Source organism: Corvus kubaryi, unplaced genomic scaffold (assembly GCF_017639235.1).
Source record: "Corvus kubaryi isolate FWS band 111438036 unplaced genomic scaffold, C.kubaryi_AGA036_p1.0 37386, whole genome shotgun sequence".
Taxonomy (NCBI): domain Eukaryota; kingdom Metazoa; phylum Chordata; class Aves; order Passeriformes; family Corvidae; genus Corvus; species Corvus kubaryi.
This window is the reverse complement of record NW_024581128.1, coordinates 241,202-268,811: the sequence shown is the minus strand read 5'-3', so window position 1 is coordinate 268,811 and position 27,610 is coordinate 241,202. Positions and strand designations below refer to the sequence as shown.

Here is a 27,610-nt window from a genome sequence, read left to right as displayed (position 1 = left end):
GAAAGGAGCAAGTTGTATTTAATTACAACAAAAGGGTTTCAGCCAGTAACAAGCCAGCTTGCCCCAAACATTATCCCTTACTGAAAGACAGACTTAGTGACACCACATTCAGTTGTATCGTTCCTTTCACAAAGCAGGACACCCAAACACGTCCTCCACGGTTTCTTTTAAATCTTCTCTTTCATCACCCTAGCAATACACTCTATCTTGCTGTGGTGGTATAGAAAGTCAGAAAACAACTCTTCACACTTCTTGCATATAAGGAAAAATAAATATAAACAAGAATTAGAATATCATGACAGAAGAGGAACATATCTCCACCTCAGTACATCTTTACCTCCAAAGAAGGGTGATCAATTGGAAAAACAAACAAAACATCACCAACAAACAAAACCCAACAAAACAAACCGTGGGACAGACATGAAGTTATTACATTGTGAATGACAGCTGCTTACAGGCAGAGAATGTGCATAGCAATGTTCAGTGTTTTACTTGTATAATTTATGCAAAAGAGACAGGAAAAAAACCAGCATTACAAGACCTTGAAGGTTTAATTTTAATCTAACAAGCATGGTAATACCACTGCCAAATGAGAGACAAACTTCACTCCCTTTGGAGCAACTAAGTCCCCACCTGCCCCGCTGTTTGGGATCTGTTCTAAAGAGTAAGATTAAAGGTGAACACAGACATTGTGTGTGGAAGAAGACCAACCTCATTCCTTCCTGAGGACAAGCACCCATCCTTGTAGGCCCAAGAGAAGACATTATTTTCTTTTAACAGCAAAACACCAACAAGGAATCTTTCCTGTTCTCATGAATACATGAATAAGATGATTATTTTGTGGAGAAAGAAGCTTGCACAATTCTTCAGTCTCCTCTCTTCTCTGCCCCACATGGCACAGGCTACTCATTTTGCATATGGGCCTTCCAGTTGCTATCAAGTCCTCAACGATATATTTGGAACCATGCTCCATTTGATCTGGGAAGACACAGGAAAGATGCCTTTCACCTGAACATCTTAGGCACTGAATGCTGTGATCCACTGAGGACACCAAAACATTAAAGTGCATTTCTTTTTCTTTTTTAATGAAACCTGAATGTTTTAAGGGTCACTCATCCCACATTACAAATTGAAAACAGACTTATTTTTAATGCTCAGCTACAAACAACCAGCTACATTAATACAACCAGCAATGGAAATTATGACAGAAGAAACAGTTTTCTACAGAACATTGAAGTTGATAAAAGAGAAATGAGAGATTGGGAGAGATCTTTTACAGTTAAAACACTAAGTAGCACAGAGCATTTCACTAGCAGCAAGATATGGCACGTGGACTTCTGCTCTGGAGCTGTCTGGAAGCAATTTCTGGGGAAAGAGGACTGAGGCTGAAAGAGTCTCAGCAGTGCCCCTAAAATGCAAGTCTCTTTGCCACCTCACAGACAGGAGGCTGGGATCATTCCAAACCCTGTGCTGAAAGAGCTGCCAAAGAGCAGCTGGTTTTTAGTTCCCAGTTCAGACATATTAAACGCCTGATGTGAATACCTGAACCACTCATTACCTGAAGCATGAACAAAATGGAGGTAGACAGGGCAAAACGAATCATTGTTGATGAGAAAACCTGAAGGACATCTGACACATTTTGCCTTGTATGATAAGGAATATTTGCCTTGAAATTAAGAATGGGGAAAATCCAGTCTGTATTGGAAGATGTGCAATGCCCACAGCCGTAAACATCCTACAACATAACCTCTCAAGGACAAGCACTCTGCACAAAGTCTTGCTTAAAGGATGGGCATAGATAAAATCCATAAAGACAGAACAAAGAACTTACAGGATAAAGCATAAACTAGCTGGTAAAGTAACTTCCCTCCAATGACTAAGAATAGAACTGAAAGAAGCCCTCAGCACTCCGCTGCAAATTCAGAAAGGGGAACACATACAGAGCCTAGGTCAACAGCTCCCAGACTTCCCTGCTTGGATTCCCATTTCTGGGGGCTTAGCTCAAATAAGACAACTCCAGTTCCAGAAAACAGGTTTCAAAGTACTGGGACCGAACAAATCATCTTCTCCAAAGGGAAAGATTTCTTGCCTCGTTAATTTCACATCACATAATCAGTTACTTTACCTGAATCCCACTGAGATTATCTCAGCTTAAACTAGAGACAAGCCAAAACTATTCACCCAATGAATTCTTTCACGGTCATAATAGATGTTTAAGATAAATCAGACAAAAGAAAACATTGAATTAACTGTCCAGGTATGAAGGGATATGGTGGGAGCTTTCTTTTTGTTTTAACTATTTTTACCACCTTGGTTTCTATTGCAATCCATGTTGTCACCCCCCCCCCCAACTTTTACCATTTAGTATGTCATAACCACTGCTTCAAAAAAAGAGTCAAAAGGATATGTTAAACACCAAAGATTTAAGTTTAAGTTATGGAAAATGAGGATGAACACATTGATACAGGCTTGCAATTTTAATTTTTAAAAGGCCCCTACGGTGGGACTAGCTATAGATGGCATCATGCTAATGCAAATGGAAAATAGGGGTTTTTTTTAAAAAAAACAAACAAAACTTTAAATAAGTATGAATTCATACCATACACGTGTACATACTTAATAATTTTCTATGTTAGCTCTGTCTGAACTATAAATCAAGTCTATACTACTAAAAGTTCAGTATGTGCAACATTAACCCGATCAAAGCATTTTATAAATACAAGCTTCTTTTTAGTATTGCAACATACTTCACTACTTAACATACTGAAAAACAAGTTCTACATTTAAAATTCTGCTGTAATAGTTCTATCTGCCAATTAAAACTACAAATGGAAAAATACTTGCTAATCTTTAACATTTTGAAAATGCAAATATATTTCATTTTTTGAAAAGAAACAATCTTGTTTATACTACTGGTGCTTCTTTAGACATTTGAAGATACTACACTAACAAAATACAAACTTTGTAGTAAGCTTACAACATGTACTTCTCAGAGGCAAAAATAAAAAAAAATCTGGTTTGTATTTATGAAGGAACATCCATTTATTATAAAACAAGATAAAAGATATTAGAATTAAGTTGAAACAAGGCAACATTAGAACAACCACTTTAGAGCTTTGTGAACGAAGTGTAGTTTTTAACTTGCAAGTCCAGGTGAACGTAGCTCTTAACATGCTGTCCTCTTCTCTATAAATGGGATGAAGTAGAGAAGCAAAGCTTCAAGGTGTAAGGGTTGGAGCCATCTGTGAGGAGACAACACAGAACACACCATGGGCACAGCTCTCCTGCTGATCCACCTTCCATAACCTGGCAAGTTCACCAATTCTGTGTATTTCAGACTCACACCTCCACTGGGGTTTGCCTTTTTCACATTGAAAGAGAAAGCTTTTCTGCTTTCACCGCCTCTCCAAACTGAGATAAAACTGAAATTGTGAAGTGTGTTACCAGTATTATCTTCAAAAATATCCTGCCTCTGAGGTCCATTATTAAGAAGGTGGACCGAAGGTGTGAGAGATTAGAAAAGATTTAAACTGTTAACACTTCAGAGGGAGACAAACTCGTAACAGTTAGGAGGAGGTAGTTTAAAATAATATTAAACACTGGGCTGTATTCAAAATTATGTCTGGGAACATCCCATTTAATTCCATTTTTCCACCTGGAAAAATTCCATTTAATCCAGTAAACTGCCTTCATTGTTCAGTGCAGATCTGGCCTATTGACTACTTGTTTAGCAGGTGAACTCACCCTACTCTATTCTTGCCACTTTGGAGCTAAATTCAGCTTGGCTTCACAATTTCTGGTTTCAAAAGGAACATGCTACAGGACCAGTAAATTGAGAGCAATGAGCTGAGCACCTTAAAGAATCCTCAGTTCAAGACATTGCAGATTTCTTCATATTTATTGTGAAAGAATCATAGAAGGGTTTGGTTGGAAGGGATCATCTTGTTGGATCATCCAGTTCCAACCTCCTGCCATGGGCAGGGATGCCACACATTAGACCATCAGAGCCCCATCCAGCCTGGCCTTGAACACTTCCAGGTTTGGGGCATCCACAGCATCTCTGGGCAACCTATGCCAATGTCTCACCACCCTCACAGTCAAGAACATCTTCCTAACATCTAAAACCTAAATCTCTCTTAAGTTTAAAACCCTTACTCCTTGTTCTACCACTATTTGCCCATGCCAAAAGTCACTCTCCCTCTTTTTCATAGGCCCAGTTTAAAGTACTGGAAGGCCACCATAAGGTCATCCTGGAGCTTTCTCTTCTCCAGGCTGAACAACCCCAGCTCTCTCAGCCTTTCCTCACAGGAGAGGTGCTCCAGGCCTCTGATCATTTTTGTGGCCACCAGAACCCTCAAGTCCTTCTCCACAGAAAAAAAAATTCCAGCAGTAGTATTAGGAAAATTTACTTACTTGGGACTCTTATCTGGTAGTGATTAAGTACAGTGAGAGCTTCCACTGCATCTGTCTTACATTCCCATTCCAACAGACCAGACAGTGTTTTGGCAGAAGCTGTCAAAATGAGAAATAAAAACGGGAAGGAGGGGATCAGTAACATCTCCTGACGGTGCATACTCCGATCAAAATTGGAATCAGTAACTTCCCAAACTGGTCAAATTTTACTTACGTTTTGGGTCAAACACTTTGTATTTAATAAAGCTGAGAACTTCATGATCCTCACATAACTGTCACAAAAATAAAATAAGAGGTAAAACTCCAGCAAAAGTGCACATAAATAAATTAGCAAAAATTCCAAGTTCCTGGAAGAGACATACAGACAGGAAGATTCTGACTTTTTAAGAGAGTTTGCAAGAATTTATGGCAAATTATTTTAAAAATATGTTTAGACTGGTAACTCTTTAGAATACCATTCTGTAGTATATAAAACAAGGCTCCTGCATCTGTGATATCACTACTGTCTCCAAAAACGTATTTAAATAAAGACAAGTTCTACTTTTTGACATTCCTACTCCAATACAGTGGTTCTGAAGTTGTACATACAAGGGCACCACTTGGGAACCACAGTTCACTTTCAAACAGAGTTGGAAAAATATATTTTATTGAACTGAAAAAGAACTCACTGAACTGTCAGCAATCTTACCACTGCCTCCCCTTAAAGAGGCCCAGTATTGCATGTTTTAACCATCCAGAGTTCATTTAGGATACAGCTGTGCCAACTGTCCCAGTTGCATGCTTGTCTCCATTCCAAAACATCTTAGCAGTCATTAGAGCAACCATTATCAGGGAGTCAGTAAATCCTTTATGAATTGTAGTCCTATCCTTCATGTATTTGGCTTTGTGTCTTTTCCCTTTCCTCAAAAAAACTCCACATGAAACTCCTCAACTTTATTTTCAAGATTTTGTTTCTCAAATTAAAAAAAAAAAAGAAATAAAATTCAAACAGTAACTCCAGAATTGTGAACATGTCCAGAGGGGCTACAAATGTATTTTAAAAATCAGGTCTCTTCCAGTGGCTGCGCTGTATCCACCCCAGTTACTTGTTTTTAAAAGCAGGACCATGAAAAGCCAGGGCAGAGCCCAGAAAGCACTGGATGTCAGTCATTGCAAGGGCCTACCTTTACAAATGTTTCCTCAGTCACACACAGGGGAACATTGTAATAGTGCAGCACACAGGAGGGTGGTTGGATGATGTTCTTGGATGCTTGGCCAGCACTGGTGAAGCGATTGTTCTTACTCATGGCAAAATCCTTGTAACTACTCGTGCCATCCTCCAGTTCAAATATCTGGCTTGGAACTACCGAGTGCTGCTTGGAAACACTGGAATTTAAGGATGAAGTTTCTTAAATAATTAAGGCTATCATACTTTGCAGATTATTATCTAACTAGAAAAGAGCTGATGTTTCTTTATAATAATTTGGGATAAATACAGTAAGAACAAGATGGGTTGGATTTGACACCTTTTAAAAAATGCAGAAAGGATGGGCAAGACACATTAGGGAATACAGTTTATTAGTGGTCAAACCATGTAATGACAATATGCTTTATGAATGCAAATAAATAAAATTATAAACAGTAATAAATCTTAAGAGTGGTTGGGGTTGAAAGGGACCTTAAAGATGATCTAATTCCAACCCCTGCCATGGGCAAGAAGCAGCTTGCACTAGAGCAGGTTGCTCAAATCCCCATCCAACCTGGTCTTTTAACACTTCCAGGGATGGGACATCCTCAGCTTCTCTGGGCAACCTGTGCCAGTTCCTCACCACCCTCACAGTAAAGAATTTCTTCCTAATACCTGACCTAAATCATCCCTCCTTCAGCTGAAAGCCAAAATAAACAGTTGCAAATTGGAAATCATAACTCCAACAATGATAACAGAGTAATGCGATATTGTCCCTTTGAAACCTCATTCCATCTGCCCACTGGTGGACTATTAATCTGATAAAACATATTTACCAGACATTGAGTCTCTTTCCAAATAACTTGACATTATTGAGATGTGTGACCGCTCTTTCTACAGCGTATTCATCACCCATTTCAACCAGTGCTGTGCCCGGAATAGTCTTCATAAATTTCACCTAAGAAATTAAGGTAAAAAAAAATGACATTGCAACAAAGAGCCCAACCAATAGTTTTATAAAATATTAGGATATATTTTTAGACCATCTCAGACAGGCTTCTTCCAAAGCATTTTAAAGGACTATAGTAGTTTCCAGGTTTCTAATAAATTATGCCTTACCTTCTCAATGTTTCCATACAAGCAGAACAGGTTGAATACCCTTGAACAGTTCATCTTGAGCTGATGCAACCCACTAACCATGACAACTGACCCAGAAGGATTTCCACCATGCATGTAAGAGGAGGATGCCTGGGGCAATGGGTAAGCAACAAGTTCTGGAGTGTCCCGAGATCCCATTCGGTACCGGCTTGGCAAGGGCAACAAAGGACCATGGGAGCCTAAGGAGATGAAAGTCCGTATTTTTATGTTGTTTGAAATAATTTTCCCTGCTTAATCATGCATCAAAGCCCACATACAAAATGCATATTTAAAGGAGGGGTAGAAGGTCACAGCAATTGCTGAAAAAAGATATTCCAGTAATTACAAAAATCATTATCTTCCCTGCACCATGCAAAATATTTGAACATAAATGTATTAGAGGAAATAATTTAAATCAACCTTCAGAAATATTCCCATCTACCTACAGAGCTACATGAGACCAAGAAAGAGTATTACAAAGTAGGGAAAACAAAAGGAGTGAGCCAAAGGTCAGGAGATTACACAGCTCTTTATCCCAGAGACATGAGATTAAATCAGAAGCCTGCCTTTCTACAAAATGCTCATTTGGAAGAAACAGGAATACTTAAACCCCCACACTAATGCAAAATGCAGTGGTCCTATGTTCCACTATAGATGAAGTGACAAGTTTCACTGAAATAGACAATTTCTTTTTTTTACTTTTAGTGATGAGACACTACTAGTAAGCAATACCTCTGTTCATAGAAAATGTCGGTATTACAGACCAAGGGGAGGATCCCTGTTTTTCTGGGACAAAAATAATGTGAAATTCACATAAGCCAAGTATAAAAGGAATCTGTTGTCTTTTTTTTTTTCCCCAGCAATGATGTAGTAATGACAGGGAGACAGTGGTATAGGAGAAGATGGACACATTACTTAAGGTAGAAGGATGTATCAGAGGCGTGAAAAGAGAACATCACTGAATCAAGGTGGAACTTGATTAGAAATTCTGGAGATTTGAAGAACTTTTGGAAGGAGTAGGTAGGATGTCAACTTACACTGTAAAATATCACAAATACCTTTGCAAAGAAAGAGGCAAGACAAATCACATTGCACCTGACAGCTGAGAGAGTAAATAACTAGAAAAGTCACATGTGAATGGGGACATTTGTTTCTCTGCCCTAAAGTCTTCGCTCAGCACATGAAAGTGACAGCAGATCTTCATTTACAAAGAGCACTGATAACAAATGCAGTACTTTATAGCACTAACTCCGTAACATTATTCCTCTACAGTCACATAGCTCTACCTTTTCTGAATCAGCTACATTAGAAATGCCAATGCCAACAATTCATAGCTTTGCATGCAAAAACATCAGAGCTCTGTGTTGTACCAAACCATTGACCAAGCTATGTTGCCATTTTCTAAAGAAAACTGCTTTCCTAATCCAGATATCATTTTTGCCAGGGTGATGGCAACTGAAAGGAAACATTCTTCCAAGGAATAAACTTGCAGGGCTGAATGCTCTCCATGACAAGAAGAGGTGAGGCAATGAGTGCACATGGATTTCACTGAACCAACAGTGCTTCAGAAGGCAGACTGACAGCACTGCAGGTGAACTGCTCATGCTGAAGGGACCCACAGCCAAGCATTGATTAAATATTTAGAATTCCACACAGCACGTAAGAAATCCTAACCAGCTGTCATCCCATGTTACTTACCATAGCCATCATGTCTAAAAGATGATGGGTGCTCTCCCAGAATAGCTTGTCTCTGCCGGCCCTTCCCTCTGTCTAACGTGGGAAGGGAAAGAAACCAGTTTAGTACGCACAACCAGGCACTTGATTTCTCCAGTTAAGACACAAAGCTTCTAGTTAAGAAGTGAAAAAGTAATTTGAGTCGTTGTTAATTTTATAAACAATTTCTCATTCACTCTATGTCTAAAAACACAAGCTGTAGCCCTGGGACACCAAAATTAAAAGACTGCCATCTGTATAACAAATTGCACTTAAGTTGATTGGGGGCAGTGGCCAATGAGGAGATACAGACATTTAAAGTTTATGGAGATACTCAATAGTTCTCCTAAACAGACACCACACATTAGTATAGAAAACACCATACAGCAGGATTTACCCATGTGTCTCTTAAAACAAATTTGAAATGCAGTACTTTTGAAAGACAGTACCTGAATCATAATATTAGCTTCAACAGCAACACATTTTCAAAGTGGGCTTCTTTCAAGAAGTTTCAGCATAAGCCAACAACAACCTGTATTACATGGTTTCATAATCAGTAAACAGAGAGCATTACATATGTGTACATATATATTTACAGAACACCTACTGATTTATGGGCGTGCTGAAAGGATTGTACATTGTGGCATTATCAGCAGCACATAACAGTTCAACTGAGGGAAAGTATCACTGAGTAATGCACTTAAACAACAGTCAATCCTTTAAGAAAACCCAGTTCTCTAGGATATAAAGTTAAGCAAGGGGTCTACATTAATGGAGGGAAGCAATGCCTCACAGCCAAAGCTGTATTTTCCAATCAGATCCATGCTGCATGACAAAAAAATCTAAACTTCCAGATTTCTTTGTGGTAAGCAACAATTCTTTTCTTACAATTTAAAAAAGAAAGCCACATTGAAAAGATGGGGCAAGGCATTTATCAGTTACAACTCCTCCCAGGAAATTTAACTATGACTGCTGAGAACAGTAACTCCAGCCCAATGCAGTTGGAGGTATTTTCCCCAAAAACCAGGAACTCTTTGATTACACAACAGTGGGAGATGAAAACACATGTGGCCCTTTCTGCTCAGGATTTTGAGGACAGGTTCCAAGTCAGATATTTACTTTGGCAATAAAATCTGAAGAGAGAGCAGTCCTGAACACTTTCAAATATATAGAAGAAAGATTACTGTTGTCAAGTTTACTTTTCCACTCCCTTTTCAGGGTAACAGCTCTGGTTCTTGGCTCTAGAAAGCAAATGAGCACTCTTATCAAGTATTTTGAGCATTTAAACTGTATGCAGTAATCATCTTTCAGAAAAATCAGTTTTGTAAGTCCAGGCTGTGGAACTAAATGCTTTGAAACTGCCCACAGTAAAATATAGTCAAGAATCACATTCTTCACATAAAGAATTCTGTGAGAAACATTTGACAAATATTTCCTCCTCCTGGTGGTGCAGTCCACTGCTCTCTCCTTGTCCCATGCTTGTTCCTTCCTTGAACAAAGCCCCTGGATTGTGCCAGTATAAATACTTGGGTAAACAAGCATTGAAACATGAGAACTGACCTGTGTTAAAAATAATTCTGAAAGAAATGGTTCTTTATAATCTTGTTTAATCTTAGGTTTCTTGATTTTTAGTTTTGTTTTTAAATCAGGTCCTTGAGTGACTGAGCAAGCTGGTATTACCACCAAAAGAAATGCAGTTTGAAATTTCTGGCTAAAGGCAAGTAGAATACTAGGTCAGGTGGGTTTTTTTCATTCAATCTAATGCAATATGGGTTCACAGCAGCAGGCACTTGTTAGGAAGTTTACTTTAGTGGAGAAAGACTATGGGCAAGTAATTTGTTACCATAAAGAACTAAAAACAGTTGTTTAAAGAAATCATTAGTAAAATGTATTTCCTTCCTAACATTTGAGGGGCAGGTGTAAAATTCTGAAAGGATTTATTGGCATGTCTGTCCTTGGAATGAAATTCCTTTGGGATAAGATCTTTGCTGCAGTGAGATCCCTACAGCTCAGGTCACACTATGTTCAAAACCCAAATAATGCTGTTGCAAGAGTAAGTTGAAGGACAAATACATAAACTCTTTCAAAGAAAACCTCAACTCTTGGATTACTTTATGGACAAAACTGCTCTAGATGCCTGTTTTCTTGAGTACATTTCACTGTTCATTCATTTATATTCCCATTGTCCAGATAAATGGATGTGGATCACAGAAAATGAAAAATCATGCTACATACAGTATTTATGATATATAAATATATCTATATAATACAAATATAATTTTTTTCCTTTTATGTGTAGTAGGGTGCTTATGTATAGAGGACAGAGACAGTAACAAAAAGAAAAACAAAAGAGTAGAGTTCGTGAAAAGAGCAAGCCACACCTATCCTAAGTTTTTCATTTTCCACTGTTTGCTCAAGTTTGGGGAAGTTTTAGTTCATACAGACATACCTATCTGCAGACCAATTACATAATGTAATTACATGCACAGTGTTACAAGTCAGCCTCCAAACACTGCAATGATCAAAAGACACAAGGGTCAAATTAATCCTTTCCATTTTTCAAATTCAAACCTTTAGATTTTTTTCTTGTCCTTGAGTTTCAAGAATCCATTTCCTTTGACTCAAGAATTTGAGAAAAAATTTGAATCCCAATACAAACAGTCATGATCTACAAGCTGCAACCAAAACTGTAGCTCCCTTGTTAACTTTTTACAAGAACTTCATTCTGAAAAGGCAAGCCCTAAGTTTTTAGTTATACAACAGTTTCACAAGCCCAGTGTCTCTGCAGAATTACTCTGAAAGTGCAAATCTCTTGAGACAGCCAAAGCCCTGGTTCTCATGTAGCCTTTGATAAGTAGATACTCTATTTTGGTCACATCGTCTTCACTTTTCTAACTTTACATTGAACACATTATTGTACACAGGTTACTGAACACTGCACTCAATAGTTACAGATTTTTGATTATTTTTAAAGAAACACTTTACAGGAGTTAGGCTAGACAGCAGTTTGACTGTACATATATAATCATAGTTTCCACTGACATGAATTAAGCTCTGAGAATTTTTACAGCTGAGTACTTAAGAGACAGTATGCCTGTACCAATTATGAATCTCCCTATTTTATTACTTAAGTATAGCTGAGGGGACTTATTGGTATTGTACTGCTCAGTTCCAACTATCTACATTTCTTTTTTGATTTTCCCTACTACTAAACAATATTTACAGTGTTAAGTCTGAATGCAACTCTCACACACAGCAAGTAATAAAAAGATTACAACGTCAAGGATATCAACAAGAGGTTCTTAATTTTGGAGGTTCTCGACTTTTCAGTGGTAATTTTAAGGGAAATAAGACCAGCATACATACAAACTTGAACAGAATGGGTACAGTCTATTATGTAATTCGTCCCACACAAATCTGAAGTACTGAAAATGTCCTCCTTTAAAAACTTGTGGTGGTGGTGCATGCAGTATGCAGACAAGGTGAACTGCAAGTCTGAGGTTTTTCAGAGGGTTTTTTTGTCTGTTTGGGGTTTTTTTTTTGCTGATGCCGATGTGGTGCATGATGAAGTGTAGAGTCAGCCTGCTGAAGTCCTCTATCCTTCTTAATGCCTTGTCCAACATAGGGGAAAAGAGTCCTTTCGAAGGAGAAGCAGTGTGCAAGTTTGTAGTTTATAAGGAATAGTCTGTGCCAGGTTTCCTCTCCTCCAAAGAGAGAGAGCTGCTTGGAGAAATGCAAGTCCTTGAGAACTGCGAAGGTGCTTGGAGGTGTGGGCTCCTTGTTGCACTAAGTGGCTCAAGCACACGGCAGTAGGGGGCACTAGGGCTCAGGGTTAATTCCCTGTGGTGACACAGCCTCCAGCAGCACTGGCCTGCTTTGGAAGGACTGTTGCCACACAGCCTGACCACGTGTGAAGGGCTGGCATTAGTACAGTCAAACAGCTACAGTGAGAATGGATCAGAACCTACCTCGGCGGCCCAGATATGGCTTAGTGTAGTCCCAACTATCGTTGTCGTTCCTAATGACATTAAGTCGAGTTGGCTGTTCAAATAAAGTAAAAGTGAAAGAGGTTAAGTCTTGACTATAAATATTTTTTTTTTTGAGTAAAATTAAAAGAGAAGGTCCAAGCATTACCCTTGCATATTCAATTTTTAGTGTGCAGCATCCTGCATAGATATCTGCTCCATTGAGCGCAGCCTTCGCCTTCTGGGCACAAAACACAGATTCAAACATACACATCATGTTAAGGATCTTTTTCCCCAGGTGTCTCATTCATGTCCCTTCTATCTGATATGGCTTCACTTTGGTAGCCTGCAGATATTTCACTATTGTATACACTACAAGAACTCCATACAGACTTATGCAGTAGTTACTTTACAGAAAAAAGAACGAACTGTACACCCTTTTGAGCTCATCAGCCAAGAAAAACCCCCACATAACTAAAAGAGAGACTTTGAGTGAACAAATAATATCTTGCCTCAAAAAAAAATACAACAGGCAGATGCATGTACCAGGCTCCAACACCTAAGTTATTTCAAATGCTCTACAAACTCCAAGATTAGTTCTGTGATTAGCAGAAAAATGTTTCTTAGCCTTGGCACATCACAACCCATGATCTTACACGTACTCAATAATATTTGGTGTCAGAAAGCAGAACAGACTTTTTGCACCATGTCTTAATATCATTTACTGACATTTCAGAAAGAGTCCGAAACAACAAAATGTGCCTTGGTTTTACCACCTTCCTGCAGCCCAGCTTCTTCCAAGGGGATGCAGGTTCACTGTGAAATTTAAAAACCAGAAAAGTTAAGCTTCCCAGACCCATGAGAAACTGACACTGGTCAGAACTGCAGAAGTAATGGGTACTTCAATTAGCATTTAAATTTGAGTAAATTTTTAAACTTTTCAGATAAGGCTTGTCTTGAAGCTCACTTTCCTCCCCACCCCCAACTGTTTACCTTGCTGCTGCATTACTTCGCTCACATTTGTGAGTTTTCTTTCAATTGCTGTTGTTTTTATTTCCAATAAAAGGCATGTTACAGAATTTAATTCAAAGGACATAAGGATGGTCATTTCTGAGTGGTGCAAGATTCTCCCCACAACTTCCCTAATCTTTCACAAGATGAAGAATAACCCCCGACTGTACGAGTCATCTGATCCTGACAACTCCATTTATGACAAACTTAACACATACAGTAAGTCAAATTAATGTCTGTTAGGACACACAGTTTAAGTTTTCTACATAGATCAACAGCAATTAGTTTGATTTAATAGAATTTAGAGTAGCTCTCTTTGCCTGGTAAGTCATCAATGCAGCCACTGGTTAAGTCATATTTTATGGAAGTGACCCACTAATAAAGCCTGCCACATTGGTAGCATCTGAAATCACAAAATAATGCCTGAGATTTTGGCAAATTTTATCCAGATAACAGTTAAAAAATGGATGGTAATCAAGCTTTAGGAAGAGGGCTATCAGTTTCATAAATGAAGGCCTAATTAGATCAGACTTTGGACTTCGCAAACCACAGCGACACACAATTATTCTGAACATTCAACCCAAGAACAACTTAATGCTGCAAATAGAGTAAACAGTAAGATAATAGAGCAGGGACTTTCCTCAACACATGATGCCTAAGGATCAAGATCATGGATGCCTAAGCTGCCCTTTGCTTTATAAAGTCAAAACAGTAAGACATGCAGTACATACTGACATACTAGGACTATTTTAGAAGAGTCTGAAGAAGACAAACTGTGCCTCTGCAATCCCTTACCCACTTATTGGGTATCAACACAGGCAGAAGCCACGAAACTTTTGTGTATAAAGGTGCATATAAGGGGTTGTCAAATCTATTATATAATCATATCTGCAATTATTGGCCTGAGGGACTATAAACATGGTTATCAAGATCACTGTTGAGAATGCACTTTTCCTACAAAGACAAAATGTGTAAGTACTACTTTGTCTAACAGACAAAAATTAGAAGTTATCATGTCTTAGAAATTAAGAAATAATTTGGTCTCAAAACCACATGGTATTTTTCTGACATTCTCATGTTAAACCCATTTGGAGTCAAGAACCTACAGCAAAAAAAAAAAACAAACCCAAAAAAAACCAAAAAAAAAAACACCCCAAAAAAAACAAACCACACTCAAAAAGGATATTCAACCATGGCTTGTATTCCATTTCTCTTGAATATAACAATGCGCTGAACTTTTCCAACAGGGTTGCACACAGTGTACAAAACATCCTAAGGAAGAAGAAAAAAACAATTTTAGTCGGATGTTAAATTCCAGTCACTTTTGGTCCACAGGACATTTTCTTGCAGTGGCATTTAAATGCCAAAGAGCAAGGAAAAGGCTTGTTAACTTTCCGTTTCTTATTTTCCCCTCTATAATTAATACATTCATGATCAGCATTTTTATGGATCAATATAGTACAGGCAATCAAACCTGAAAAACAGGAAAAGACTAAGTACTCATGCAAATATTGGTTTCACAAGTATCTTCAACTGTGTTACAACCCAGTAACTGCATCCATATCTCAAGCTCTGCTACCTTTGAAGCATTGCCCTGCAGAAGTTCTACCACAGCAGACACAGTGACTTTGTAGTTATAACACAATTCATTTCCTAATGCTCCAGCAGCTGAGTCTCATTTTCAGAGAGAAACTGGGGATAGTTCAAGATGTAAACTTAGATAGCTCATCAAAAAGAGAATTTTGACAAGTTTTCACCTGAATCAATCCACCTTGCAAGTGGATGCTATGTTCCTTCCTTTCTTTTTATCTAAACCAAATACCTCGAAAATGATCCTTCCAAGATCTTGGCATACATCCCCAGGTTTATTTGGGGGACGAGAGGGAGAAGGGGCAAAGGAAGTAGGTATAATATTTATTATTATGTTGTGCAGAATAGAGAAGCAATTAGGAGGCAAAGGAGTAGGGGGCATGTGGATTTCTTAAAATTAAAACAAACACAGCCCAACAGCCTGAACCCATAAAAAATAAGACCTGTGAGATCATTTACAGCATGCTAGGCAGCACAAAAGGCTACCCTCCATCTCTCCTGTTTGGGAGAAAAGATTCCTAGAAACCTTCGAGCTCTAGGTGACATTAATTTTCAGGCATATGACTTTCTTTCACAATTTGTCCCCCAAAAAATTTCTTCACAGCCACTTAAAACCAAAAAACTGTCTTTCAAAACATAAGCTCTACTCAAAACACCATCAGTGTCATTAGCCAGCAGTCACACACACAGCTGGATTTTTAAATTATGTTTTATAATTCAGCTACTTTATATTACCAAATCAATCAAGTGGTTCACAAGACACTTGTGGGCTATTTATAAAAAAATTAAGCACTAGCATTACATACATACTAGAATATCATAAAAAAAGGAGGTGCAGCTACTAAACCTCAGAATATGTAGGTAGCTAAGTTTAAGACATTTCAACTGCCAAGGCACACCACACCTTCCTCATGCACGTAGAAGTGAGAACTAAGAGGCACCAGCAGAGGTATGGGTGGACAGACAGCAATGACCGCAGCAGCACAAGTCATGTTGGCAAAGTCTCTTTGAACAGACAAATCTCTGACAAAGTTCTGCCCACAGGTAAGGAAACAAGGAAACTGAACTTCAAAGACCTGTACAGGACATCTTAGGCAAAACTTTTTCAAAACCGACGCCCCCATCACATTGGGATGAAAAGCAGCTAGGAACTAAATACAGTTATTTTGCCCTTCTGCCCTTTGCTGTCACATCCCTCAAAAAAAAACCAAGTAGTCCAGTGAGAGAGAGAAGCTGGTCACAGTTGTAATGGAGGAAATAAGCTGCAGCAAAATTTTAGAACGGTTTTGCTTCTGCCACAAGATGCCCTTGAACGGACCAATTTCTCTCCAAAAACTCTATCTTGTTTTTAAATTAAAGCTCTTAAAAACTATACAACAGTTTATTGCAGTTATTCAGACTTGCCACTTAAAACTGGTTGCAATTTTTCATCTATTTTTTCTAACTGTAGATCAAATTTAAGAAGAGAAGAGTGTTGAAGAGGAAGAAGCAGTGTTGGGCTTTGTGTTTTTTTCTTTTTTTTGGAGGAGGAGGAGGAGAAGGAGGAGGGTTGTTTGGTAGATTTTTGTTTTCTTTTGTTGTGGGTGGGTTTCTTTAATAATGCAGACTTTGCCTGAGGCATTCTTAAATTAACTGGTTTTTTTAATCCATTGGCCAAGTGCAAAATTTGTATTTTTCTCATCACATTTTTAGCTGTTATGGGCACAGCTGCTCTCCCCAGTTGCTCTGACTACGCTGCCTGAAATGAGCTCTGATGCTTGCCAGTAATCCTGGAAATCTGCCTGCTTCTAGCACTCATTTGTACATGCTAAAGGAACAGCTGGGGGCAGTGGAAAGGAAGAGGTTGGGGGGGGTTGTTTGTTTTTAAAAAGGAGCTACTGTGCCAGAGGCTTCATCCTCAGAATTCCCATGGAACTCTCCTAGCCCAGAACCAGGCTTCTGCTCCCAGTTTTCTTCAAGCATCCACCTTCAACTCAGCGGCTCACACAAGGCAAATTTAAATGCATGAATGAAACAGAGTTTCCAAAATTTGTATTACAGTCACATGCAAAGAATACTTTAACTCAGTCAGTGGACTTGTTCACACAGCTCAGAGCAGGTTTGTTTTTAAACACTAAAAAGCAACTCATACCTTGGCATGCTTTGCTATAAAGAAAATTGTCGGAAGAAAGAAAGTTCATCACCCACTGATGAATCAACAGACAAAAATCTATCGATGCTCACAAGACAGTGAAGCAGAAAGCATGGTGTGGAACTGACTGCTTGAGGTAGTTTCAGGAATACTAAGTTGCAGTCAATTTGCTCTCATCATATACAGCACATTAAACAAAACTTAATGCTTGCATTAACTTACTTGGTTCCACACACCCCAAACACTTTGACTGATCCATACCATCTTACATCCCTAAGAACAAGTGATTCATACTTGTATCACAGTACACCATTTTAATTTTTTTCCTGAAATATGTCTGTGAAATTCAACATTTACTATAAAATCTCCTAAGAAAAATGCAAGCATTTAATGCATGATAAAACATAAATTCTTAAATAACAACAAAAAACCACCCTGTATCTTAAAAAACCACATACATGTGCCATTAATGGCAGTAAATTAGGATGCGACTTTATAAATGGTACAACTTGAAATACTGAAAAGGAAAATATATTGGCCCAAAGAAAAGTGAGTAAGATAACATCAAACTGGAGTTGATCATCAGAAGATAAAGGTTTCACCTTTCCAAAAAGGAAGTACTTAAGAAAGACTGCAATAAAATAACCCTTTCTTACTGGAAAAATTACTTGCTCTTTAAACATACACCACTGAGAGCCTAAAGGCTCAATAACAATCTCGATGTTGTGGCAACACGTTTGGAAACATTCCAGAAGCATGCAGCAACTTAAACATTTCAAAATCCTCACTACTGAAGTCTTCAAATGTGTTGCAAAATATCTGTACAAGGACTGAATCATCTTGAAAAACCTTTAAAGAACATGCAAGTTACCTATGTGAAGACACAAAAAAAAAGATAAAAGAAGAAGATGAAACATACCACTGTAATTGGGTAGAGAGGATTCTGAATTGACAACAGGAGAACTTTATTCCCACCGGATGGGTCATCAGTGTTCCCAGGCCGAGTGATCCTCTTGCTTGTGGAGTAGTTGAAGAAAGCCTGCTGCCCAGCAATGTACACAGGTTCATCTGCTGCAAATGTCACACATTTCTTTGCACTTTCCACGTTTTCAAACTCCACCAGAGCCTGGCGCTTGAACGGCATCATCATGACATAGCTGGGGAGGGAAACATCACACTAAATTTTCCTGCTCACTCAAAACAACTGCCAGGTCCCAGGATGCTCATTTATGACATGTTTTTCACTGAACAATTCTTAACAAAGACATACCATATGGTTCCAAACTTCTCCAGAGCTTCCACGAGATCTGCTTCCACCACTGATTCACACAGCCCTCGGACATGGACGACAGGAGAAACAGACACTTTGTGATGACTTCCCCCGGCATCCTAGCAACAAAACGACATTTTAAAATTCAACACAGAGCAAGGAATACTGCTATCATTAACTAAAATTAAATATTTGGTAGACACTACACTGGGTCCAGAAGCAGCCATCTAAAAGCACAATCTAAGTGTGTGTTAAATAATTTAACTTTTCTTTCCGAACAGATTGCCAAGTTCAGTTGCTGAAGTCTACTTAAAATAAAAAGCTTTTCAGATTAAATTAATCTGTTTGCACACACAAGATTTTTCTTGTATTAAAAAAAAGCAGCCCATTTAACACTGGTTGAATTGCAGGAGGTCTTACACACACCCTATTCATTAAGAGCATAAAAAAAAATTAAGACATGTCCGACAGCTAAAATATTTCTGACACTCTGCTTGCTGGTGGTATTTTTTTGAGACAGGCTGGGAGAATGAAAAAGCAAGAACAAATGAGGGCCATCTGTGAACTGAATGAAAATTGAGTATTTTTCCAATGCTCCACAATGCAAGAAAATGCCAGCTCTGGATTATGGTTGAAATAAACCCAACCTCCCTTCTAATTCTGAACACACATGTTTTTAAAAACTCACAATTTCTGTACATATGGGGCTCTTTTCACCCCAAGGCTGACTACTGTTAAAGGATTTAGACACTGAACATTAACACAGAGAATTCCCACCATGAATATTTTTCAGAGCTGCTTTCAGACAGTCTCAGTTCTGTGCAACTGAAGAATTTGGGTTGGAATCAGCTCATCTTTCCATGAAAACACTGAAATTTACCTTATATATTCTAGGACACAGGGTAAAAAAAACCAACAACAACAATGTAAGACAATAATGAGAGATGATAAAAATAAAAGATTAGAGATAATAAAGGGCACACTAATATATACTGTAAATACCTGGCACCCAAATGTCATATTTGTAACAGCAGTGTGAAGTTGATGTATTCAAATTTAGTGACTATATCAATGTGTTGCATGGAACAGATCAAGTCTTGTTGATTTTTCACTTTTTCAAAAACAGCAGCACGACATCTTCTGGAACTTGAGAGAGATTCTCATTTGTAGCACAAAGGTGCATTGAGCTCCAGTAATTAAGTAATCACAATGACTGCTACCACTGTTAGACATTCCTCTCTTTCTCTATCCATTTGAAGTACAGATTTCAGGAAAAAACACATTCCAGATAACTACAAATTGAGTCTTGTGTGTTTAACTCCTGTGTTCCATAGAGAGTTCTCACTAAACAATTACATATTTTTTCTTTAAATCAAAGACTTGACCATTCTGTTCGAATCAACTTCATCATCTGTTTGAAGCACTTCAGGCTTCCTCAGATGTCAGAACAATCTGCTGTGTAATATTTTAAGCTTAGCTTACATTTTATTTGTTTGCAGTACAAAAGCATTTTAAGTGGCAACACATTTCTTTGAATAAGAACTGTGGCAATGCTGGGAAAACTCCACTGGTGATATTTGCATAAGTTACCTTGTATCCTGAATCAATCAGTCAGGTCTACGGCAGGAGCAGTGATCAAAGTAGTCATGAAAGGTTAATACTTTGAACTGCAAATGCTTAGGCAATTGCAGAAGGAACAGAACTACAGAGGGATTTTATTTTCAGCTTATATGTTCTTAACCCACATACACACTTTTCAAAGCTGAAAGAAGCACCTGAGGAAATCTTCAAGAGAAAACTAACAATAACTATCACTTTTCCTGCAAAGCCTATTGCTCTAAGATGTTGAGATAACAGGCACCTTTACTTTATTTACAGTCTACAGAACAATCAAAAACGATTACATCAATTATTCATTGCCCTGCATACTTGCTACTATATTAAGATCCCAGTTAGTGCCAGGGGGATGCATTTCCTTTTAGGTTTCTTTAATACACTCAAGAAATCCCATCTAATAACATTTCTGTCTAATCAGATGGTAAATAAAAGCAATGATTTGCTCACTGAAGCAGACTCATCACAAGGAGTAGAGTCACTAGCAACTTAGTACTTGCCACTCACTACCTTTTTGAACTAATATCTCCATAAATCATGCCAAGCTTTTCAAAGAAGGGATACTCAGAAGAGTACTTCACTCTCCCTCCCCTTCCCAGCTCAAACTTCTGTTTTAGTTTCAGTTCATGTTTCTTTGTTATGCACATCCCTTTGTACTTTTATCTACTAGCAGGTATTAGTAGATACTAATCTTTCTAATAGTGCAAATTCTCTCAAAAATTAACACGTTTACACTTGCATCTTCAAATCCATTATACATGAGTTACATGAACATATACAGGTGTCTGCACTACTGCAACTGGAATTATTCTTAGAACATCAACAAATACAAATTTTGCTTTCTTTTGTCCTTAAAGTAACATTCGGCTTTCCAATCCCAATTTCCTTCTCCCATAACATCATACAGAATGCATTCTTCTAGCAAGGTTTAGCAAGAGATTCAGAAAGAAACAAAAACTGCCATTATAGTAACCTATGCAGGAGCTCGAGAAGCATGGAATAAAAAACCCAAAAAATTCCCCCAAAGCAAACAACAGAAAAACAACCCACCCACCCACCAAAAAACCCCAAACACAAACGAGTGAAATCTCAGTCACCTGCCATGAACTTAAGGACTTATCCACAGAGAATTTCAGAACCTCTTTTATACAGATAAAACCACTGAGGTGGCCAAATCAGAGAGTCTCTGCTTTACTCCAAATAGTTTCTAGCCAGCAGCAGTGAACAGCAGCACAAGAACCAAGCACAAATCAGTCCTGAGCCAGGAAGCCTCAAACTAACATTCAGAGAGCACATGGGTTGCTGAAGGATGGGGACACGTGCCACAGGTATATATTTCTGGGTGCAAAAAAAAGTCTTCACAGAGGGAAGACACACATATTATTACTGTCAAACAAGTTTTGCAGCTACAAAGCTGCAGTATCAAGCGAATCTAGAATGACCCTCGATTTCCTTTAGAAGGAGAATTAAAAGCACCAGACCACATGAAAAATCAAATGCTTCTGCAGAGTGTAAAGTGTACAGCTAAGGTCAGAACATTCACAGCTCATCCAACTGATGCTGGAATTTGTCCCCAGAGATGAACAACACAGGATTTTGACCAAGATCTCACAGCCACTGTGTCTGAAAGCTACATGTGCTACAGTTGGCACACAGACAAAGGTTACATCAAAGCATCTGCTCACACACCGACTAACAACCACCAGTATTTCTCTGCCTACAAAGAAGTCTTTCAGTAACTCAACTCCCACAAGAGCACAAAAGCCCCATGCAAAACTCCAACACCACGCTTGTACTCCACCAAAGCCAGGAGAACAGAGTAGCCAATGTTATGGCTGTACCATTAATATATATATATCTTAAGAGGGTTTGAAAGCTCAATAATGATTTCTTGGAGAATCATTAGGCTGGACGGAAAACGCAGTTATTTAAATAGATAATGGAACTGACTTCCTTTCTCAAGGAAGTGCTCAATACCAGTAACAAGGACAGAAAAGGTTTCCCTCAAGGAGGAAACTAGGAGCATAAAAAGGCTTACCCTGAAACAAAGCTGAGGCACAAAGGGAAGCACTGACATACCCAAGCAAATGAAGCACAAACAAGTGACTTCACATACCTAAGACTGCAACAGAAGCAGCTTCGAAGAATGGCTGTAGCACTTTAACATCCATTTTTTGGTGACCTACAACCTCTAGACAACATTTGAAAAATATCAATGGTTTCTTGCCAGTTAATTACAGTTTGCCATTCCAAAAAGGAGGAAGGTCATTGTGGGCTGTAGGACGATGTCTCTCTTGCTCACCAATTCCAGATCAGAATTTTATCACCAACTGTTTGCACAAAAATGTATCCTTTATCCTTTCTCCAGACACCTTCCAGTCAGTATACTCAGATTAGTCCTTTTAATTTGTACTATCTTTTTTGAGCATCTGCTTCTTTGGCTTTTTGCTACTTATCTCCTCCATCTCTTTTCTCCATTACTGCAAAAGGATGGCACGTCTTCATCTTCCCTCCGCCAAGTACCTAAATATACTCTTATTTCGTTTCTCACCATTCAGATTATCTTATTCACTCTCAACTTTTTCCTCCCTCTGCATCCCTTTTATAACTAGTCTGAAATTTGTTTTATAGATACAAAGGAACTGGTGGTGGGTGGGGGGGGAAGTGTCTCAAAAGAACCAAGCAGACAAGACAAAGTTAAGGTTCCAAGCTGGTGGAAGAATGTATCGGTTTTGCATATCCTGGATTTGTTCTTTTTTTTATTGCTGTTGGTTGGTTTGGGGGACTGTGGGGCAGGGCTACACAGAAGAAGGGGGTTAAGATTAATCACATCCCATACTCTGGAAGGTTACTTTCTGGAAGGTTACTTGGCAATTTAGTTTTGTTTTGGATGAGGAGTTTGGGTATCATTTCTCTTCGTTTAATGCATCTCTACCACTGTGTCCTTTCAATGATTTCAACTGCTACAGAAAGAATACCTGCACTCTGACCCCTTCTGCTAATTCTGAATTTAACCTGAAGTGGCCAAGTATTTGGACCATATTGTTCCAAGTCCCTTCCAACTGAAATAGCCTCTTCTATTTTCCTCTCTGCTCATCACAATCTGAATATCCTTTCAAAAATATAACAAAAAAAAAAACCCAAAACCAAACAAAAAACCCCTACACAACACATCAACAGGAGATTCTGCCTGAGATACTGAAAGAAGAACCAGCCTGAAGGTAATAGTTACTTTTTCTTTTTTTGAAGGAGGACAAAGGAGAGAAGATGATTTACACGTACTCAAAACCAGCTTCTAGGATGGACTTCATTTAAGAAATGGACAAGCCACTGCAAAATAGGTCAAGATCTGAACTTATTGCATTTAGCGGCTGTTACCACACTGCGTGTGTTAGACACAAAGCAACTTGAGTTGCAAGGAGAGCTGCTTTCCATTTAGCACCCAAGAAGTTTCAACAGAGTGACTGAGAAGCTGCAAGATCACATCCCTGTTTCACCTTGCAGCAGCTGACAGTTCTGTTTGTGTATTTAGACACCACATCTCACTTCCCCAGCTGTAAGAACAGGGATAATAGGTCTTCCTCACTTCACAAGAAAGCTTAGGAATAGGTATGTCAGAGACAGTGAGGGAAGTGGATGCTACAGGTTGTATAAATACGACATTAATCAGTAAAACTGATATTTAAGGGAGGGAGAGGGGATGGAGCTGAAAGGCCCTCTAAATTCCCTTAAACACAGCTCTTGGCCCACATTATCCCAGTGTCCTCACCCTCTGCTACACTGCAATTCTGATTCCTCTGACAGGGCTTCACTGCTTCTGTAAAGGTCATTCTTCCAAATAACACTCTCTCCCACCGAATACCTCTGCAGAAACACATCCTGCTCCTTCCCTGGTCTGTTCCTGGCTCTCCATGCTCCTCAGCCTGGAGATGAGCCATGAAGAAGAGGGTACACCCTTGGCTTACGAGAAGTGTCCACACAAGTGGGAAACAGAGGAAAATGAAGAGCAAAATAAATGCTGGATTTCCTCCGGACCTCACATAGAGATTTCAAGGCACCCATTTCAAAAAATCAAACCAAAACAAACCCCAAAACAACAAAAGACACCAACCAAAACAAAACAAAAAAAATAGAGGCATGAAGGGCTTCTTCAGCCAAATGCAACAGTCCCAGAACAGGAAACTGCCACAAAAATAAATACAGCCCAGGAGGGTGACCCGACCAACCTGCCACAGGAGTCCTAGCACAAAAGAGCTTTTATACAAGAGCATATAATCCATATGAGTGTACAGCTCACTTATATTCCAGGGCATAAGTGAGGGAAAAATAAATAAAACAAAACCAAAAGAAACAAACAAAACAAACAAAAAACCACAAACAAACAACCCCCCCCACCAAATCATGAGGCTACCAAACTCCTATCACTCTTTACCCTGATCATCCATTTCTCATCATCATTTCCCATTTCTCCTCCTAATTCCCCATAGTTCCTCCTACTTATTCTTTTTCTGCTCTCTTCTGAGCAATCCAGGACAGTTACACTTCTTCCCTCCTCTCAGCCTACCTTCATCTTGTATGTCTGAACCACATACAACTTTTATAAGCTGAGAACATTTCCCTGCAGAGAAACAAATAAGATACGTCACAGAATAAGTAAGTTTCCTGCACATTTCCGTATCTGTTAGAGAAAAAAACACATGAAAATTCACATTAACTAACTCTACTTAATAGATGCTGGCATTTTGCTGTTAAAAGCTTCACATAAAATCACTACCAAAAGCACTCAGTCATTAATTTTTCATATATCCACTTGATGTTACACCTTATTCTTAAGAAACCAGTTTGATCTCCAGCATCAAGACAACTTCTGCCTCTCCAGTAGTGAATCCGTGAATACAGTTTTGACAAGAAATTGTCAATTACACTGCAACTGACACAACCAGCTACCTAAAACCCCTCCTGTTCTAGACTTGCTACTCACTTGTTTCAGTTTCTTTACTCACAAGACTCAGCACATGCCATTCTTGAGATCCAAAAGGTGAAGTTATGTACCCCACACTCTCATTACCATGAAGGGTAAACTTGGATAAATTGAGACACTCTGAGCCAGAACCCAGAAAGAAGGAAAAAAAGAAATACAAGAACTAGTTGATTTTATAAAAATACTGCAAAAAAGAGCTAAGGCAAAAGCAGAATCTTGCTCCTACTTGAAACACTCACTGCATGGCATCCAGCTCTCCTACATGACAAACATTCCAGGTAACTTAAGCAAGTATAAGGATTTCTTTCAGCACTGGCTTCTAAGATAGAGCACATTACTAAGTCTTGACTGCAACAGAGATGCTGCTCTGTCACAAGAAACTTGAGAGTTAAAATAGTTCTCTCCGGAAATTTTTTTGTTACGGTTTATTTTGTTACAGTTTATCAGGGAACTTTTCTAAAAATGTGCTGGGTTTGGGCAGGGGTAAAGCTAATTTTCTCCGTAATAGTATGGGCTATACTTTGGATACATGCTCAAAACAGTGTTGATAATACAGAGTTTTTCAGTCGGGCTGAGCAAGAATCAAGGTTTTCTCTGCTTTTCCTGCAGCCCCACACGTGAGCACAGCTGAGACAGTGACCCAACTGACCTAAGGGATATCTCAGACCTCATGAAATCACACTCAGCATATAAAGTGGGGGAAAAACAAGGGAGAGCAGGATTTTCCTCACTTGTACTCTTGATTCCCTCCCCCATCAGCCCGGGCAGGAGTCAGCAGGTGACTGTGCAGTGCTTGGTTGCAGGAGAGGGTTAAACCACGACAATAAATTTAGCAGGCACCTTCTCTATCAATAGATTTAACTGATGGAGAAATGGTAACAGCAAATGCTCCCTCATTGACTTATCCCAGTGATAAGCAAGTTCATTTTAACAAATCACAAAAACGGGTATTTCAGATTTCAAGCTTTGACATTAAATCAATGTTTTCTTGATTTGGCTTGTTCAAGGAAGAAACAGAAACAGACATCAAGGAGAAAAATGGTTATAATCTGATGGACAATTAGTTAGATAAGGAATCAAACAGTAGACAGAAAAGTCTCATTAGCTCAAATTTATGGGTCAAGGACTACCTTGATACTTAGATGCATATTCATGAGGAAAAGGTAGGTAGCCAAAAAAAAAAGTGAACCATGGTGCTCAGCGCAGTGTTCTTGAGGGAGGGAATTAAAAATTAATTTCAAAATGAGGCAATGGCTTAAGATCAGCCTTATCGCCGTACGGTGCCAGACACAAAGGTAGAACGGAGGAGGAAAGAAACCCTCGGCCGCGGTTTCAGCCCCCGCCGCCACCCCTCCTCTCGGTGTTTCTATAGTTACGCTCAGCAACAGGGCCGGCACAAAACTTGCAATGGCGATACCCCGAAAGGCAACCAGCTGCCCGCGAACAGCGGCAATCCGTGAGCTCCCAAAGCCACATCCCTCACACCCATCCATCCCTCAGGCTGCAGGCTCAGTCCATGCCCGAGGGCGGTGAGGAACAAGCGCACGCCTGCGGCGGGGAGCGCGGAACGGAGCAAAGGACCCGGCCCGGAGCCCCCGCCATTCCCACCCCGCCGGAAGCGCCTCCATGCCTGGGAAGCAGGCAGCGGGCCCCGACCCCGGGAAGGCCTCGCTGCCGTGGGAAGCCCCCCGCCCCTCCCCGAGCAGGGCCCCCCCCGCCCGGGGAGCAGCGGCGGGGGCGGTCGCGGCCTCGCCCGCGGGAGGGGCGGGGCGGGACGGGCCCCCTCCCCCCGCCGGCAGCCTGAGGGGAGCCGCCCCCCCGCCCCCGGGCCCCGCGTCCCTCACCCCGCCCGAGAAGCCGCCGCCGCCGCCGCGCGACGCGGGGGGCTTGTCCCGCCGGCCCTCGCTCTCCTCCGCGCCGCTGTACTCGATCTCGCCTTCCTCGGCAGCGGCGCTGGGCTTCAGCCGCTTGGCCTGGCTCTCGTAGGCGCCGTCTTCCTCTTCCTCCTCCTCCTCCTCCTCGTACCGCTCTCCGGACGACGGCGACGACATGTCCGCGGGAGGGAAGGGGCGGCCGGCGGGGGAGACGACGCGGGAGCGGGAACGGAGCCGGCGGCGGCACCGAGCCCGAGCGATGCTCTGCGCCCCGGCCCCCGCACACGGCCCGCCCCGCGCCGGCACCCGGCCCCGCCTCCCCGCCCGCCGCCGGCGCCGCGATTGGCTCCGAGCCGAGGAGGGACGGGGTGCGTCGCGGCGATTGGTTATTGGGCGTGTCCATCAGGCAACTGCGCGGTTCGATTGGACAGAGAGCGCGCCCATCACCGCGCCGTGGGGCCGCCTCGGCCCCGCCTCCCCGCCGCGGTGCCTGAGGGCTCGGTCGGGGGGAGGCGGCGGGCGCGGCGGGAGATGCGCTGAGGGTCCCCCGGCGCCCACCGTGCGCCCCCGGCCCCGGAGCCTTTTTCTTGCCTACCACCGCCTCCGGCCGTCCCGGCCGCCTTTGTCTCCTTCCCGGAGCCACCCACGGCTGATGGGACGGCGGGGCACGCGGACCCCGGCGCTGCGGGCCGCCAGGAGCGGCGCGGCCGGTGCGTCCCGGCTGCGAGGGCCACGGCGGCCGTGAG

The 27,610-nt window shown here is 40.5% G+C and overlaps 1 protein-coding gene across 1 annotated transcript; it reads right to left on the bottom strand.

Annotated features, from left to right (window-relative positions):
* HNRNPLL (heterogeneous nuclear ribonucleoprotein L like) lies at window positions 1–27,161 on the bottom strand. Its single transcript, XM_042036650.1, has 13 exons — window positions 26,835–27,161; window positions 18,396–18,514; window positions 18,045–18,282; window positions 14,591–14,676; window positions 12,563–12,659; window positions 12,397–12,469; window positions 8,414–8,485; window positions 6,698–6,915; window positions 6,415–6,536; window positions 5,577–5,778; window positions 4,628–4,685; window positions 4,414–4,512; window positions 1–3,242 (listed from the first exon to the last, which is right to left on the bottom strand). Exons 1-13 carry the CDS (start codon window positions 27,039–27,041, stop codon window positions 3,187–3,189), a joined length of 1,647 nt encoding a protein of 548 aa, XP_041892584.1. The 5' UTR covers window positions 27,042–27,161; the 3' UTR covers window positions 1–3,186.
* Between the last annotated feature and the right edge of the window lie 449 nt (window positions 27,162–27,610).

Bases quoted from the DNA above. Each gene is read 5' to 3' on its own strand.
- HNRNPLL (XM_042036650.1), bottom strand. From the start codon at position 27,041: ATGTCGTCGCCGTCGTCCGGAGAGCGGTACGAGGAGGAGGAGGAGGAG. The intron at 18,515-26,834 runs GTGAGGGACGCG...TTTTGTTGCTAG, and splicing joins GCGGCGGCTTCTCGGGCGGG to GATGCCGGGGGAAGTCATCA. The intron at 18,283-18,395 runs GTATGTCTTTGT...TTCCCTCCCCAG, and splicing joins GAGAAGTTTGGAACCATATG to CTATGTCATGATGATGCCGT.